Source organism: Cibotium barometz, chromosome 45 (genome assembly GCF_041138505.1).
Source record: "Cibotium barometz isolate CiBa-2024 chromosome 45, ASM4113850v1, whole genome shotgun sequence".
Classification (NCBI taxonomy): domain Eukaryota; kingdom Viridiplantae; phylum Streptophyta; class Polypodiopsida; order Cyatheales; family Cibotiaceae; genus Cibotium; species Cibotium barometz.
The window spans coordinates 42,181,392-42,200,192 of NC_141090.1; the positions used below are offsets into that span (position 1 = coordinate 42,181,392).

Here is an 18,801-nt window from a genome sequence, read left to right on the forward strand (position 1 = left end):
TTGGTGCCTAAGAAAGATGTTGGAGAGAGATGTAGGTTGTACCAAATCTCTCTTAACCCTTTGAAATGCCAATTCTAGGTAAGACACATAGTGACCTTGGGATACAATCTCAAAGAATGACATTTCAATATATGACAAGGTGTAGCTCATTCTTGAGCTATCACCCCAAATGAACTTCAAGGGTGCCTGATGCTTCTCTGTAGGATGTTTCATCATCTTGTATGTGACATTGTAAGACCCCTTTATCATATGCACATTGTCTTCAAGTAGATCAAAGAGTGCAAGGGGGCCTATAAGATGCTCAAGAAATCCGTGGCAAGAGGACCTATCCTAAGAGGTCCCAACTAGGAAAAAAAATTAAAGAAAACTTCCTTGTGCTCTAACTTTAATCTAGTTTCTTTGATTGAAAAGTGAAGAGTGAACTACTAGGCCTCCCCAAAACCTCCCTAGTGGCAACATTGCTTACCTATAATGATATCTACCTGGGATTTGATGACCCCAATCCATTCTCTTTCACAGCCATGAGTGGCCAATAACTTGCTCCAAGGTTATGATAAGCCTATGGAAGTAGTATTTGCCACTTATCAACTATACATAAGTGAAGCTTGTGAAATAACCCTCTTAACTTCTAGCTAAGAGGGGTATTTCACAAGCTTCACTTATGTACAGTTGACCATGTGAAATTATCCTCTTATCTTCCAACTAAGAAGAGATGGCACTGTAATTTCATTACCCTTTTTTGCAATACCCAAAAAAAAAACGCACTAAGAGCACCAAAAATGCAAGGTCTGAATCTACTTTCAAATTTGTATATAAACAAGTGCTTATAGTACAGCTGTGCAAAGGCAATTTGAGTAGGGAAAGTGATAGACGTCTAACTAGAAATTCGGATTAAATTCATCAAACGTTTTATGCATATTTGAGCATTTTGACTTGAATGTCTTCGTATGATTGTAAATTGTGGTTACAAGGCACAACGTCCACCAACTCATCCACGTTAGAGCTTATCCTCTCATTTCACTCTCCCCCCCTCTCTCTCTCTCTCTCTCTCTCTCTCTCTCTCTCTCTCTCTTGTTTACAAGATTGTGAGTAGAATCACGCACATTGACAATGATGCCAAAGAAGAGAGGGCCCAAAAAACATCAACATGAACACAATAAGCCCCGAAGAACACAAGGAGCGCTCGACATCACTACTCTTCAAAAGATCAGCATTACAAAAAAATGCTTGAAAGAGGGCTTGGTTTTGACACTGGATTGCAACATAATACAGCTGGGTAAAACCTCCAACTAAAAACTTTGCCAAAAAGCTGCAGGCTGTCTTTATTACCTTCAGAATTGCCCAATGAGATTTTTGAGCCTTTAAGATGGTCACTTCAGATTCGTAGCATATATAACCTATTTTTTCCTTGTTAGAAGTACGTGTGAAGACCACAAAAACTGCGAGCACCTTCATCTTAAATGGGCCACGCAGGTATCAACATACAAACCAGGTAACCTGGGCTAAATTACAGGACAAATACAAAGAATGAGGAGGTACAATAAATCCCACAGCTTGCTGTGGAGATTGCCAAGGAAGCAGGCACTGTTCGACACACAACACGGCAGGAGGTGTTGCTGCTCATGCAGGATTCCCTTGCTCAACCAGAATATACCACTGGTAAGGTCTAATGACATTTTGAGGGGAGTAACCAGAGCCAGGGATGTGGTATCAGAGGACAGAGAGATGACTGCAAAACCACCAATAAAGCCATTAGAACCACACGCACAGGAGAACTGCATCTGTGCACCAGCAAACACATCAATCAAAAGACTTACTGCACTGCCTTGAAATACCCGGTTGGTGCACATTCTTTGCCATACCTTACTCTGGAGCAGGTGTAGTTCCAGATGAAGCAGGCCTGACTTGTGAGCCTCCTGTGCTGTTTGGGATACAGCTAAGTTGCTGCTGTTGTGCAAGTTGCCGCTGAGACGGTGTCATGTGCTGGGTTGCTGGCATAGCCCTTGCACTTGCAGTGGAACCAGCAGAAGGTTTTTGAGACAGAGTTCCAACATGTCCTGTGGCATGTTGTGAACCACCTCTGCTGATTTCTTGTGTTGCGAGGCTGTTACTGGTGACAGGTACACTGCCATTTGATGATGGCATAAGCATACCCATAGACATAGAAAGGTGAGGAGCCTGTGCTGCTGCTCCACTATTACTGCGACTCATGTTATATAGTCCGGCTGCCATTGGTGAAAAACTCTGGCCAGGTTTCCACTGAGGAGAAGGGACACTTCCACTGGCAGTAGTACTAGGTGATGATAGAGGAATGCCACCAGAAGGTGAAGCCATGCTCAAAGGGCTGTTCATGTTACTTCCAAGCTGAAAACCTACTGGCAATTGAGAGGGTGCAGGGCTTGGCTGTAATCCATTCTTTCCAGATTGCGAGACCAAATGTGTGCCTATATTCGAACCTGACTGTGGCTGTTGAGGCCTGCGCTGCTGCACCTGTGACTGCTGACTAGCACCACGACGTTGCTGTTGTGTTGATGGTAATGAAGCAACTGTGACAGGTGACAATTGTTGCTGTCCTGTAGGTGGAGATGTAGGCTGGATAGGAGGACATGCAGATATGGGAATTGGTTGCTGCTGGGGGATTTGTTTCCCAGAGAGATGTTGTGGAAAACCTTTCTGTTGATACTGTTGAGCTACAGCATCTGGCACCTGAGAAGAATTTACTGTAAGATTTTGAACAGAAGTTTGTGGTGCACCAGTCAACTGCTGCCCCCCAGATAGGACTGTACCCTGAGATTGAACCATGCGTTGCCCTTGGGCCATCTGTTGTCCAGAAAGCTGTGCAGATAGGTGATTGGGTAGCATACTTGATTGGTTTTGTGTTGAAGCTCCTCTTCCCATTCCCTTGATGTTCTTGCCTTGCTGCTGTTGCTGTTGCTGTTGCTGTTGCTGCTGCTGCTGCTGCTTGGCTGATAAATTCTGATGTTGCTTGGTCTGAAGGGGGGGCTGTGATGATGAAGCTGACAATGCGGGTTGATGTGGTTGTGACAATAACTGCTGCTGCTGAGAATTTTGACTGCTACCACTGAGGGAAGGCTGCCCAGAAGGTGACTGTGCAGATTGCGGTACATTTGATGGCGGTAAAACAGCATGTTGCTGGTGAGGTCCTGGCTCCTGCTGCAATGCATTGTGTTGCATTAAGAGGTGAGAGGGTTGGTGTTGTTGAGCATACATATGAGCTTGAGGAGAGAGAACACGCTGCTGTTGAGACACAGCAAGAGGCTGTGACGACTGGAATGGAGACTGTGACGAGTTGCTTGTCGGACCTGGTTGCTGCTGGAGCATCCGCTTTTGCTGCTGTTGTCGTTCTTTTGTGACACGCATCATGTTGTAAGCCTGCTGCTGACTTGAGCCAGGGCTTTGCTGTTGTGTATGTAGAGTATTATGTTGCAGCAGCTGCTGCTGCTGCTGGGCAGTAAGATTTTGATTTGGTGATGAAACCACATTACTCGGTAAGCTGTTGTTGGGGTTATTTAAGGTTGCTGACTGTGAATGACCCTGTACAGCATGTTGTTTGTAAGTGCAGCATGCAAGACCTCGATCAAAAAATGGTACAAAAGAACAGAAACTACTAACAAGTATTGGAGGTTATACCATTGGCATGGCTTCTCTAGATCTTCTCATCATGCTCACGGGAGAAGATACAGCACCCGGGTTGACAGCACCAGCTCCTGATAAGCCCATTCCCACGGATGGTAACACATTATTCATACCTGCAGAGATGTTTGGAACACCGATCGGACCCATTCCAGGCAACCCAGTCCTTGTTAATGACATGCCCCTACTTAAGCCACACAACATCCCCGCACTGTTTCCTGAAGGAAGCATGGGAGGAGCTGCACAGTCTGTTGCACTAGGCAAGCCCATGAGAGGGAGCCCTGATGTGACAGATAAAACCTGGGTTTGTAAACCACGTCCAGCTACCATCCTGCTGTAGCGCAAGCGCTGTTCCTCTGCTGTGAGTGGCCTCATTGAGGATCCCATGCGCTGTGCATCACTGTTCCCATCAAGAACCAAAACATGAGCAACTTGACCCACATGCATGGAGCCTTCAGTTCCAATGGCATAATGTTGATTGCAACATGAAAGTGCATTACACCCATGTGTGCTTCTGCCCATGTCAATGCACGAGAATCAAAATCATGCCTGAGAATTTACCGTGTTGCAGCAGCATTTATGGCAGCAGATGGGGACATGGAAGGGCTCAGTTGTAGATTGTTTGCTCCATGCAACACAGCCATTGCAGAGTTCGGGCGCATCCCTATTCCTGATGACATCATGCTTGGAATCCCCAGTCCATTTCCGTGTGCAGGCTGAAGTGGATGTGCATGCGAAACCAACTCCCCAGTTGGTGAAGATAGCTCACACAATTCCAGGGGCCTTCATGTGACCAGTAGGACATTAAAATAGATTCATGACCAAACGTAAATACATACATCAAATTACCTCTCTTATTCAAAGACGTGATATGATCACAAAGCATATGCACGTGTATGCATTCCTCTCACATAATAGTATAAGTAACAGTTTTGTGGCATACGTTAATGCAGCACCAGGTAAGCCAGTAAGCTTTGATGCATGTGATTCATGCTCCGGTACAAGCTGCTTTGTTTCTTGAGATTCAATCTGCACAAGATGAAAACAGTATGGCATTGGTGATGGTGGTAGAGAAAGAGGCATAACACATGCACCAATGTGTACACGCATGTGGTTGGATATTTCGCGGGAAGGACATCTGCCATGTTATCGCTCTATGTGATATGTTAAAGACGTTATCTTGCTGCACAAACCTGTAACTTCCTACTGCGAAGCTGTTGATGTAACTGCAATATGCAGTCTACGTGATTTTTCAAGGTCTCTTCCAAATGCTGAGGCAGAAATCTGGTACCTCCCTGCTCAATAAGTCAAGAAAAAATGAGTGATCTCACTTGGCTGCATCTGAAGTGTAAATACCAAATCAGATCACAGGAGAGGTACTCAAAACCTTTTGAGTTACTGTAATTGGAAGATGCATTGAAGAGCTAGGGTCGTTAGGGCTATCACCACCATCACCTCCTAATCTATCTGTTAACAACTTGTACCTCTCTTTGCAATCCTTGGGTTTACGAAAAATGCCCTGGAAGAGGAGAGGAAGTGTGAGAAAAAACTCAATGCATATAATTCTCCGACAAAATGTGTATAATTCTCTGAAAAAATGCCCTGCAAGAGGAAGTGTCAGAAACACCCCAATGAGTATAATTCTCTGACAAAATGGATCATTTACCTTACAAACATAAGCCATGCTAAAGGAACCACAGCATACCAAACTTGAGACATTGTTCATGGCTGCCATTAGAGCCCATAATGAGGACCCTACTGAGCTAAGTGGACACAATATGCGAAAGTAGAAAAAAAGCATAGAAAACAATCTTCTTGTTTCTGATTTGAGTCCACAAACATATAGATAGGGAGCAACACAAAAGTGCGTGCACACGCATGCACATGCATGGAGAGATCGTGCATAGATAATTGGAGTCCCCAAACATATAGAACAAAAGTGTGTGCATGTGCACACACACGCACATGCACAGAGAGAAAGTGCATAGATAATTGGAGTCCCCAAACATATAGATAGGGAGCAACACAAAAGTGTGTGCATGTGCGTGCACATGTACGGAGAGAAGGCATAGATAATTTCTTTTAAATCTAGGCGCAAATAGCACATGGAGATAGTGCTAACACAAACAAAAGTAAGGCCCAACATCCAAAAAAGTCTAGTTTTTTTCTCCTCCACCAGAAAATTTACAGGGCACGAGCATCTCAGTCCCCCCTAATCTCGGCACAAAATGCACGTACAGATAGTGCTAACACATATAAAAGCAAGGTCCATACCACAAAGCATGCAAAAAGGCAAAAGCATGTTTCTCCACCACACAGCAAAATCTACAAGGCACTTGCATTAGTGTGAGCTAGCACAGGAGTATGACCATGTTTCAGCCCATGATCTAATGATGCATGCACTTTAGGATGTAGCTAGAAGAAATGCAGATCATCAGAGGAGCTGAGCGAGCATTGCTGCTTTGGTTTCAAGGTGGAATTCCCCAAGTCCCAAACCAGTGTAATCTATACCAAAGGAGCAAACCAGGCAAGAGAAAAAAAAATCACGCAAGAAAGGGCATATCTACACTGGATGATGATTGAGACACTAAGTGTAACTGGAAGGAAAGATCTTAGATTACCACAAGCTTGACCACATTTAAACAAGTTCAAAACCCTCAACACAGTACTAGAATGTGTTAAAAATGTGCCAAGATTATCAACACCACATTGGGGGCCGAAGATGTGCCAAACCCGCCAAACACCCCCCACCCCCCCCTCCCCTCCCCTCCCCTTTTTTCCCTCTTTTATTACCAAAAGAATTAATTTCTATACGAGGTTGTGAGTGATCCTCAATCACCAAGTTGCCAAATACAATGAGCAAATAAAAAGGAATGAGAACAAAATTCAAACCAATAATGATTGCCGATGTAGATTCTCCCACATCTTACCTCAAGCACCTCCTACGGTAGCCAAAGGGCCCAAAAGTCCGAACTCCCAAGCGGGGTGCATCTTCGACATCCAATTCCTAAGCAAATGGGTACACCCAAATCGAGTTCAACTTGGCCGCCTTCAGAGAGAAGACCATGTTGTCGAGCCCCATTGCAGTATCGGGCACCCATATGAACTTCGATAGATGGAGGCAGGGTTTCTCTTTGAACCCTGACCCACTGGCGGGCACAACTAGCTTCCCGGTTACGGTTTGCTTCAAGGAACCAGTGATTCAGCACTCTATCGGCTACGTCTAAAGAGTCCCCCCACCCTGGGCAGCAGGATTCCCCACCCTTCACTTCTGTAAGAGATGCAAACTCCCCCACCACCACCACCAAAAAAACAAAAAAAAAACAAAAAAAAAAAGAGCAGCCCAGACACTGGTGGTATGGTGTCCCAGCCAAGTACACCCGTTACACACACTGTATGGGAGGCAGGTTTTATTACAGGTTCTGTAAAAGCAAGTACAGCTGCTGTATGGTCCACAGCAGTAGGCCGAGTGCAGCACAGCAGGTAACATGGAGAATTGACAGCCACACCAGGTATGGAAGCAGCGACAGGAGTTACATGCGTACAATGGGCAACAGGTACATGGGTAAAAAGTACAGGTACTACAGCAATGTATACGGGAGTTGTATGGCAGTACAGCCTATATTTGGGCTTCAATACGGCCTGGTATGCACAGCAACACAAGCTTATGGTGATAAGCAGCAGTACGATTGGTTCAGGGCAGCAAATGCGCATGCATACACTGTACAAAGTTTTCCCAATGGAAGGCTTGGAAGGACATAAATACTTCCATTCTAACCAAGAAAAGGTCTCCTGATGCCACGGCCGGTAACATCTCCCCCACTTGACCTCAACAGTGAAAACTAAGGCCATAACTTGTGAAGTTGCAAAAACCATAATATTCTAGGAAACCTGCAGCTGACCAATGCAGATTCCCAAAAATCCATAACAAGAGCCAATCATGTCTCTCAGAAGATGCCAATACATGTAGCAAATTTAGAAACATAACAAATCAAATTCAGAGCATGGGTACAGACCATCTTGGTGTTGATACATCAAAAAATCATGGCACTAGTAATAAGTATATAAACCATTTTTATGCCAGCATAACAGGAGCCCTAGCACAGATTTAGAACTATTCTGTGACAATATATCAGAAGTCCAGGCCCAGGCAATAACCTTCTCAGTGCCAACACATCAAAACTCCTGGCACATGTAAAACCCCTTGTCTGTGCCAGCACTACAGTCAAATCCTTGGATTTGAGAACTGAATGTGTGTATCCAAGTGTCCGGAAACTCAGTTTTCGTGCCCATTTTGTGGCCAGCACGTGGATCTGAGTGCCTGAGAACCCAGTTCTGTGCTCTCCAATGAGCCAGACGTGTGCTCAAAAAAGCCAGTGCTTTACATGTTCCATGACCGGGAGATTTTCTCATAACAAGGTTGCTAATGCACACATGTTTGCATGTTTGAAACTGTTTTCGCGTGAATTGTTTTCGAGTGACTGCCTACTACGGATGTCTAGTTCATGGGCCTCGGATGCCTACCTTGAACTGTGTCCCTGTATTCTGACATGTTTTGTGGCGTATGAACAGGTGCTCCCCAAACCTTTGTTTTGATTTATTAAAATGCTTTGTAATGTTAACCTTTGCACTTTCTCACACATTAAAATTTGGATGGACAATTTATTAAAGTGCCTGGGGCCCAACCTGGTGAACACCGTGTTTTGGCACCCTGGTGGGCCATGGAGTGTGGGATGGGCACCCAGTAAGTGGGAGGTGACCTCCCAAGCGGCAAAGGGTGGGTGTGGGCACTGAAGTGGGCATACATGACTTACTCCTCCCTCTTTGCAAGCTTAATCGCCATCTTCTTTGCACACAAGCTCTTCATCGTTTTTGCTCATATAGGAGGCTGCACTCATCCATTAGCAAAACCTAGCACATATTTGTGATCCTCATCAGAAGAGCGACCTGCTACACTCCACATCTTCTTTCTAACTGCTCCATCTAGGCAACCTGTATGACTGCCACGTCATGAGCCAGCTGCTATATGGCCCCCTTGATCTGCCCATAATCAGCCCTTCTTGTTGGCGGGCCTGTTTGAGCTAGTCCAGCTGTTTTAAGGCTGTTCCGAGCGTCCATAGTGCCTGTTTGTGCATGTGGGCAGCACCCAAGACCAATACATTAATGTTTTTGCCAGGAATTCATCTAAGACTCTCGTGTTCCTTCGTTTTGTTCCCGAGAGTGACCTCCGGTGCTAATTCTTCATTTTCAGCATTCCCATCACCTCACCCTACAATCCCGGCACTAGTACGGGCACACCAGTGACTCGTGGACCCGGAACACCCGTTTTGAGATTGCTTCACTCCAATGAGAGGTTGCTGGAAAGGCAATATATCGATGGCATCATCACCAAATATATTGTTTGGTACATGTTTTCATATCTCTTGTTTATGGAAAATCTTGCTTAAGAGCCCATGAAACATTGTACAAAATAAAATATTCCAATAATAGCGCTGCCCGCGCGGCCGGGGGGGGGGGGGGGGGGGGGGGGGGGGGGGGGGGGGGGGGGTTGGGGGGGTGCAATTCCGGCCCCAATGTGGTGTCATTGTGCAATTGTTCATTTTCAGCATTGTCTTTGTCTTGTGATGTCTCCATTTCAAAAGTCTTTTAAGTGTTAATTATTTACGAGATGATGCCCAAGTAGTGCTCACACCTAACGCATTTTCTACCATCCCATTATCTCAAGTGGTTTGAGGGCGAGTTCAAGGGATTGCGCCAGAACGCACAACCGGTCCTCCAGTTTGCCAACAACGTCACTCATCTAGATTTAAAATTGAACAAATCAAAAGACAAGAGGAGGCACTTCCTATATGGTTAAGACATGCAGATCTAATGGGATGTGAGTATGTTTGAACCACTGACAATAGTGGGAAGCCCAAGACTCTTCATTCCACGTAGCCCAAGGCACTACTGCAGGTGGCAAGGGCCACGATCAATCAGAGTCTTCCCCCAGGACAGAGCACGAGCGCCTCTAGCTCCAAGAACTCAACCAAAATGCCTAAACTTACTCCAAACCAAAAAGCTCACGTAGGCAAGACCAGTAATAAGCTTAGCTAGAAGAGCAAAACCAGTATAAAAAGGAGGGGCGATGCTTCTATTGTCATACAATAGGGCATACTTCTAGGACATGCCCTAAGAAACCCCCTGCTCACACCACAACATCAGTCTCGACAGCTTCAGTGGTGAGCCAAGCTCCCACACAGACCCCTCAAGATGCTACTAGTTCTTTTGCTCCCAATCTCATGGTTGGCACCATTGTCAGCCGCGAGCTCGAAGATAAGCAGAAGTGCACCCATGACCGGAAGTATGAGCGCAATGATTAGCTCAAGACCTTTGGCTACATAGGTGGCCAGAGAATCATTGTCTTATTTGACAACGGCAGTATGGACGATGTGATTATGGAACAAGCCACTCGGAGATCACAAAATAGATTTCCTTTCACGCTCGGACTATGGAAACGGAGTTGGACCGCCAACTCCAAGAATTGTTACAATCAAGGTTGATACATTCCAATGTGTCTCCTTTTGCAGCACCGATCCTTTTCTGTCAACAAAAAGGATGGATCTTCCAAACTCGTGGATTATTGTGCTCTGAATAAGCTCACAGCCAAGAGCCACTTCCCAATGCCTCAGATTGATTATATCCTAGAGAGGTTGAATGGAGGCAAGATGTTTTTGAAGCTCGACTTGAAAAGTAGATACCATCAGACAAAACTCATTGTCCATGGGGACATCTCAAAGACAGCCTTCCACACTAAACAGACCCGCTATGAGTTTGTGGTCATGCCTTTCAGTCTGACAAACACCCCGGCGACATTTAACCGCATGATGATGCGTGTGTTTAGGGACTTAATTGTAAAGTGTGTCTTCATTTTCTTGAATGACATACTGATATTTTCAGCTAGAGTCAAGCAACACAACATTGACACAAAAAAGTAATAAAGTTGTTGGAAAGCAACGAGCTTTATGTCAATGATCGGAATTTTATTTGTTCGAGGTTCATTACCTTGGACATAATACTAGTGTCGAAGGCATCCGATTGGACCCCGTCAAAGTGTCAGAATTCTAGGATTGGGAGATTCTAGAAACAACCTACGATGTATAGTCTTTTGTGGGAATTCTACAAGCGTATTCCACCCACATCAACAAGTTCTCCGACCTCTCGGTATCTCTCACAGATCTACTCAAGGGTGTCAAGACCCATATGCAGTTTATCCACATGACTCCGCGTGGATTGCAAGCCTTCAGGGACCTCAAGGTCACTTTGGCAGAAGCCCCTTGTTTAGCACTTGCCTCATGGGATGATCCATTCTAGGTTATCACCGATGCTAGTAACATCGCCATTGGAGTTGCATTACAACAGAATGGTTATCCAATTGCTTACATGTCTCGTAAATTGATCCCAATAGAGAAGAATTACTTGTTCTATGATTGGAAACTCCTTGCCATGATCCAAGCCTTGAAACATTAGAAACATTTCCTATATCGGCACGACGACTTGGAGATTCGCACAAATCATCAAGCATTGCGCTGGCTTTAGACAACACCAATTGCATACTGGAGGGACCAACAGCACCGCTAGAGCTAGATCTTCAAACAATTCGGAGCATCTTCCAAGCAAGACCAATCCAATGGCTATCAGGAGATGAGGGGAACCTCCAAAGATTCGTTGAGGGCATCGAGATCTTTTGTCACGCATCAGGAGCGCGGATCAACATGTGGTTTCTAGGTAGGCTTTGCACCCGCCTCGACTTGGCACCCAATTGAGGCTTTCTAGTGGATCCCGAGAGGCACTCCAGGTCCCTATCTTGGATGCCAGGTGGGCATCATCTCTCTGTATAGCAGCAGCTCGCTCCTCTTCTTCTTAGCATTTGGAAGAAGCTTTTGTATTCGAGTTTTGCAAGGTTCTCCTTAGCTAGTCGAGTGGTGGTGGTGAACCAGGTCCTTTTTGGCACCATGTGGTACATTAGTTCTTGTTGACCTTCTCCCAAGCATACATTGGTCAAGTACAATGGTTGATCCAAAACTTTGTGTGGGCCAGCGTGACAAGAGACCTTCCCAGGCCAAGGTGGCATGGAGAGTGATCATTCAACCACGACACAGAGGGAACCAAGGCATCATTGACCCCACTATTCAGAGCCGCACGCTGCTGAGCAAGCTGATTGTTGCTTCCCGGTGGTGAGCCTTGGAAGGTCTTCCTCTTGGCCCGGATTTCAGCCCGTGCCCCGAGTCCCTGGCCACAAAGCACCAGATGGATCAGCGGGCCCATGGATTTAGCCTAGCTTTTGAGGACAGATTTGCAGCCAGCTTCCTCCGAGCTTGGGATCCTCAAGCCGACCCTTAGGCAACTAGCTCCAGTAGCCTTAAAGGAGCGTCTTCGGTAGCCAGTGATCTGGAACTCCCTGATCCGGCCAGCTTGGGATCACCTCAAGCCGACCCTTAGGCAGCTAGCTCCAATAGCCTCAGAGAAGCATCTTCGGCAGCTACTAATCTGGAACCTCTCATCCATTTACCCAGTACCAATATGTTGGGGGGACGACCTCATGTATCATGGGGTGTGTTGAGCATAGGACCGGCCAGGTCCCTTGGAGATTGGCTTGCACATAGGCAGCTACCCTCAAAGGTTCACGAGAGAGGCCTCGTAGGGATCCAGGGTAGAGAAAAACTCAACCTCAACATCAACCCTACTATTCCTCGGGAGTGGCCGACACCTATCCAAGACCCACACACTCCCCCCCCCCCAACCCACCCACCCACCCCCCAACCTGCAATGGCTAGGCATGTTTACTAGGCATGATATTTTATTGGCAGTCCATGGAGCAGACAAGGGTTGTGGTTTGCTCACTTTCTCCATTGGTCCCATGGCAGATTAGAGAGATTAGAGCCCCCCTTGGAGGATTTCAATGGCTGCACCTTACAGAGGATGAGGGTGATTGGATTTCAGGCACATGAGTGGCACATAGACCCCCCCGCTGGGGCGAAGGTTTGGGAGAGCCGACTTCTCACGCACCTCCAGTGGGATCTGGGAGAGTGGACTTGGCGTGATCCACCTGATCGGGAGGAGACTCTGGATACCCCCTTTTTTGAAAACACAGTGTGGCTAGGCCACAGGATTCAAATGCCAGAGATTGATGGCACCCTTACAACAATAGTACATTGGTAGTCACAAGGCCTCTCACAGTGATTTCTCTTAGATTTTTGGAAGAGGCTTTGGGACAGTTTTCGGCCTCGAAAGATCACCCTCTTTCTTTGGCTGATGGCTCACAGGAGCTTGGCGGTTAAAGTTAGCCATTGGTGGTCAACCAGGAGCCTGTCTGAGGTGTGGCCACCCTCAAGAGTCTTAGCAACACTGTCTTTAGGATTGCTTGAAGGATCAGCACGTTTGGCAGCGGATTCTCCACATTTTCACGATGGACAAGTCTTCGACCCGTATCATTTCATGGGGCACTGTTGCTTGGGCCACAAAGACTGAGGTTGTCATGGCTTATGAGGAGGAAGGTGGGGGCCTAGCTCTTCATGTCTCTCACCTTCGCATTTCGGTAATACCAGTCCCAATCCCATCTACTAATCACTCGAATCCGAGCTCGTGCCAGAGATGGGAGATTTGCAGTATCATTGCAGCCTGGCACATATGGAGAGCTAGATGCAATGGAGCCATCGAGCGTACCCATACCCCGCCTACGGAGTCCATCACGAGCATTTGGCTTGACATCACTCATATGCTCCGTGGTCAGCGGGGGAAGTTGCAGGGTGGCTCTGACCGCATGTGGAAGTGACAGGAAGCCTTCTCGAGGCTCTATCGGCCTGGTCCTTTTCTCACAGATAGAGGTGGTGATCCCACTTGGCACTACAGACCACCTGTGTGGTTATTTCCCCCCCTCCCCCTTCCCTGTACACGAGATAGCCTTCTCCTCATAGAGCAGCCAACCGAAGGAGAAGTGCCTCTTTCTCCACCTTTTGATTCTTTGATCCTCGCCCCGTACATGGAGGGGAGTTTGTATGTTCGAAGATGCGATGGCCAAACACAATCCATTGCCATTCGACGTGCTGAAGTGTTATATGCCCATGATCAGCTCGCGATGCCAAGTTTGCCAGTCATTTTTGGAGGGCATTGTGTGAAGAAACAGCACTTTTCCAGCCCTAAAAAGGGACTTTCTGGTTATTTTATATTTTATATTTTTGGGGTTTTTGTCTTGGCTGCTGGCCTACACCTTTATGGTGACCGACCAGCACCCCCCCTTACTATAAATAGCATTGCCCATACCTCATCATCCATGTACCACTTCATCGCCATATCAGGTACCATCTGGCCGCCTACAGGCAGAGGCTCTCATCTGCGTTTTCCTCTGCTGGTCCAGGCCGCCTACTTCAGGGCTCACATCAGCCAACATCAGGCTGTATTCTGGCAAACTGTTTCATGGGTACCTCGATCTCGGAATTCGTGTAGAATTGACGTAGTCTTCAACCGGAACCATGCTTCCAATGATGAAGGTTGATCTGCGCAACGCTCAATGACTTCTGTTTCGTCAACCACATCTAGCTGCTGTTCATCTGAAACATCACCAACTTCTAGACCAACATATGGTTTTAGCCAAGGAACATGGAAAACATCATGCATAGTCGAACTCTTAGGCAACTCCAACTTCATGGAGACATTACTTAGGCTTTGAACTATAGGAAAAGATTCAAAACTACGGAAAGACACTTGTTTCAATCTCTCTTGCATGATATGCAAATAGACCCAATCCTCTTCCTTGAAATGGACATCTCATCTAGACTTATTTGCTTGTCTGTTGGAAGCGTCTTGGGCTTTGGTCAAGTAGTCTTTAACTGACTCAATGATTTCGGAGAATGATGCTTTAACTTATTAGCCTCTAGAGATGGAGATACCATTCTCGACAAAAGAAAAGAGAAACGACGACCAAAAGCTGCCTCATACGGAGTACGTTCGGTACTGGATGAACGAGTATCATTTAAGATTACTTGGACCAATGGAAGATAATGTTTCCATTTGGACTTGAGAACATCGAAGGCCAACTGGTTGTAGATTTTTGTGTGGCCGCCTGTCTGTGGATGGAATGCACTAGACAACTGCAACCTGGTACCAAAGTTCTCGAATAATGCCCTGCAAAAATGCTAGGTGAACTTGGAATCCCTTTTTGATGTGACGGTGCTAGGCAAACCATAAATGGGGTATTGATGTTTGAGAAAAAGGCGGGCTATGTTCTCACCTGTGGCCGTATGCTTGCATGGGATGAGCATGCAGAACTTACTAAAGCGATCCACGATGGTAAAACAAAGTGTTGCGAGATCTGGTGGATGCTGGTAGGGGCCCTACAAAGTCCATAGAAATGTCGATAAAAGGTCCGTCAGGAATAGGCAAGTGTTGAAGTAAACTAGTCTTTTTTGTATGTGAAACCTTGACTTTTTGACAAATCTTATAGGCTTGAACATGTGAATAAACATCACGCCTCATGTTTGCTCAATAAAAGGACCTTTCCAATACTGTTGATACCTCTATGTCCTCCAACTAAGAAGTCATGAACAATCATGGAGAAGAGCTGCGCGCTTTTCTCGAAGGACACATAGACGGTTCTTGTAGAACAACCAACTGTTCTGCACTGAATAATGGCCGGGCTCAGAAGTGAGGGCCAAATTATATTGAGTACAAACACTGCGGAATCGACATACTGATCTTTCATGCTATTCAAGTCTTTTTCAGAAATCTCGAGGATGGTAGCCTCCTGCATGGTCTCGATGCTGGTCTTTCTACTAAGAGTATCTGCGAACTGGGTTATGCTTACCAAGGATGTACTCGATCATTTCTCCAAACTGTTGGAAGATCTGACTCCATTTGGCTAGCGATCAGTCCACTGGGCTTTTGGCATCGTCTAAAGCAATTTAAGTGCTTGTTGGTCTGTTTTGACTGTGAAAACTCGTCCATAAAGATAAGGCTTCCAATGTTTGAGTGTTGTGATCACACCCAAAAGCTCTATGAACCGAATAATTCCTTTTGGCAACATCCAACTTTTGGCTCTAGTAGGCCATGGGTCTATTGTCCTGTTGAAGAACATCTCCAATGGCTACATTGCTGGCATCGATAATGACCTCGAAAGATTCATCCCAAGATGCTAACTTCAGAACATGCGCTTCTGAGACTGCTTTTTGGAGTGCACGGAATGTATCAAGCGCCTTGCTTGTAACTGTGACTTTTTGTGGACGGGTTTTCACTCCCTTGAGCAAGTTAGTGAGAGGTGTTGCAAGGTTGGAAAACTGGGCAACATGTGTACTGTAGGCCTGGCAAAGACCCACAAATGAATGGATTTCTTGGGCAGTCTTAGGAATGTCCCAAAACAAGATCTCTTGAACCTTTGTGGGGTCCAATCGAATCCCGGAGGAACTGATGATGTAGCCCAAGTATTGAACCTCTGTAACGATGAAGATGGACTTTTTTGCATTGATGTAGACAAAGGTGAAGACTTGTGCTTCTTTTGGACAAATAGAATGGGTGCAACAAATGGTGAGGAAGATGGTTGAATGAATCCAGCTCGGAGGAGCTCAAATAATTGTTTTTCTAGCTCGCTCTCTAAAGTCTTAGAAAGAGGATAGGGAAACTTGCTAGGAGGTTTTGTCCCTAGGTACCAAATCGATATGATGATCATCAGGACGAGAGGGTGGGAGACTGAGTGGGCGATCGTCCCTAAGCAAAATGTCTTAGAGGAGATCTGCCAAGTGAGGGATTGAAGATGAAGATGAGATAGTTGCTATCGATGAGGTAGAAGCTGTTTGAGCACGAACATAAATTAGTGCTCCTTCCGCTCCCTTGCGGATAGCTTGTTGGACCTGGAGATGAGAAATCCAAGGAATGCGAAGAACGCTTCTATCCCGATTCCCCTCGAATCATGACAGGCTCGGGAAAACCTTTACAGATAATAAAAGTGTCTTGCCCCCAATTGGGAATGGGTTCATACTGGCGAAACCACTGGATTCCTAAGATCATGTTACACCCCAAAAGAGGCGAGACAATGAAATCTTGCTGGAATGAGGCCTTTTGAACGTGAAAAGAAAACTGCTATGCCTTTTGAGATATGTGGGTGCGGAGACCACGTGTCAACCCGTCCACATCCAAATGATAGGCCACTAAGGTACAACTCATTTTGGTAGCCAATTGGGGAGACATGGCGTCCTCAGAACTGCCCATGTCAAAAAGGATTACAAATTGGTGACCTATAAGCTCGGATCATGCTTTTCTGTGCAGCCTCACCCTCACCTTCCTACATAGCATCAAATACCACGGATGGCATGGGATGCATAGAAGGTAAGAGTTGAACTGCGTTGGTGGTAGTAGGCGGTGCTGGAGGAGTGGGAGATGTTGTGGCTACTGTGGAAGAAGGCTGCTTGGAGGCTTGCTCCACTTGCCATTTCTGACAATCCTTCTTACCATGCCCTAATGTATGACAAAAGAAACAACGGCTCTTTGTCTGATACTTTCTTTGCTCCTCTGGAGGAAGATAGCCTTCAGTGATGCTTGCTTTAGCCTTTTTCTCGAGGGTTTTCTTAGGCTTGGATTCCTTATCCTTCTTACCCCCTAAACTAGAGCTAGAACTCCTATCCTTCTTAGCGTGTTTTGAAGACGAAGTACCCTTTGCCGGCTGCGAAGAAGATTGTTGCTGTTGGGGTTTGGTACTAGTTGTTTTGGCTTGCCTCCGTTCATCTTCATTTCTTCATTTTGAGGGAGAATCAAAGCTCTATCATAGGTACTGGGTAAAATTACGAATTGTGAACTGAATGTTAGGATCCAATCCACGAATGAATTGATTCATCTTGGCCCGCTCAGATAACTCTGACTACTGTGCTAAAGTGATAACCTTATCGGACAATTGAAGCACGGGCGATTTGTTCTGTTTTAGTCCATAGAACTCATCTGTCAGGTTGGCCAAATATTGGGAGGGAGAAATCTGGTCTTCAGGTCATGAATGAAGGTGCCCTAGTGAAAAGTTACGACACCTATGGTCGGGTTTGTATGTAAACTAGACAAATGCTGCAACCAAGTGGCTGCCTTGCATGTAATGTGGGGAGCTGCCACGTGGACTTTCTCTTGCGGATTTGTCAGCTTAGCCAAAGGAAAATATGCATTAAATTGATGAATAAATTGATTGATAACTGAATGATCACACTTACCGTCATACTAAAGTTTAGCTGAGTCTAGATGACAGGCGCTGATGTTGCGGGACTCTAGCTGGTGGCACCTGCCCAGAATTCATGTGTGTGGAAGGGCTTTGGATGCCCAAAAGATCAAGAATGTACAAGCTTAAGTGTCAAGTGGAAAGTATGTATGGGGAAGTCTTGAAAATTTGGGGGGGATCGAGCAATGAAACTATGGTGCTTACATGTATTTCTCATGTGGTGGAACACAAAGAGATCATCTCCTAAATTTTAGGGAAAGTTGCTATTTTTGGCAATCTCCGATGGAATTTCCGTTCGCGTCATTATCTCCGGAATTTGACAGAGATCAAGTATTGCCAAAGCGCCGATGTGAAATTAGCTAGAATTTGGGATATTTTTAGAGCTGAAGATTGTGGAATTTTTGGCCTTTGGATTTGGGGCATGTGGCATATAAGAGGAGAAAAGTGAGACAAGTGTCCTCACACTTGGCAATTCACCTCTACACATGGCATTGTAGCATTTTTTTGCTTATTTGAACATGTGAGAGTTATCTCTTGGGCGAGTTTGAGCTTCAAGCAGGTTTTTGGAGGCTTTTCCTCCATTTCTCTTCATTTCTAAGCCCACCATAGCCATATCCAGCTTGGGGAAGATGATTTTCACTACTCTACACCATCTTGCACACCTCGGATGGTTGTTTTTCAGCAAATCAGTCCTAAAGCTTGCTGAAGTTTCTGGTTTTATCCGATATACATGCTGTTATACTAGTTTATGCGCTCATGGATGAGCCACATGGGCTGGTTTACAAGTTTTGGCATTCATGGATGTGACATACAAGCTGTTATACAGGTTTATGAGCTCATGAATGAGCCACATGGGCTGGTTTACGGGTTTATGAGTATTCCCAATTGTTGGCGGACTACTTGGAAGCCATAAGCCTGCCGCA

The 18,801-nt window shown here is 45.8% G+C and overlaps 1 protein-coding gene across 7 annotated transcripts in view; it reads right to left on the reverse strand.

Annotated features, from left to right (window-relative positions):
* Window positions 1-1,193: 1,193 nt before the first annotated feature.
* Window positions 1,194-18,801, reverse strand: part of LOC147612779 (chromatin modification-related protein EAF1 B-like) — a 69,067-nt gene continuing 51,459 nt past the window's right edge. For all 7 annotated transcript variants that reach the window (XM_086783389.1, XM_086783387.1, XM_086783384.1 and 4 more), the window contains 7 exons: window positions 5,042-5,173; window positions 4,848-4,949; window positions 4,598-4,683; window positions 4,216-4,437; window positions 3,652-4,054; window positions 1,863-3,555; window positions 1,194-1,729 (listed from right to left, as the gene is read on the reverse strand). In XM_086783389.1, coding sequence (XP_086639515.1) covers window positions 1,864-3,555; window positions 3,652-4,054; window positions 4,216-4,437; window positions 4,598-4,683; window positions 4,848-4,949; window positions 5,042-5,173 — 2,637 coding nt within the window. In that variant the 3' untranslated portion in view covers window positions 1,194-1,729; window position 1,863. The remainder of the gene's footprint in view (window positions 1,730-1,862; window positions 3,556-3,651; window positions 4,055-4,215; window positions 4,438-4,597; window positions 4,684-4,847; window positions 4,950-5,041; window positions 5,174-18,801) is intronic.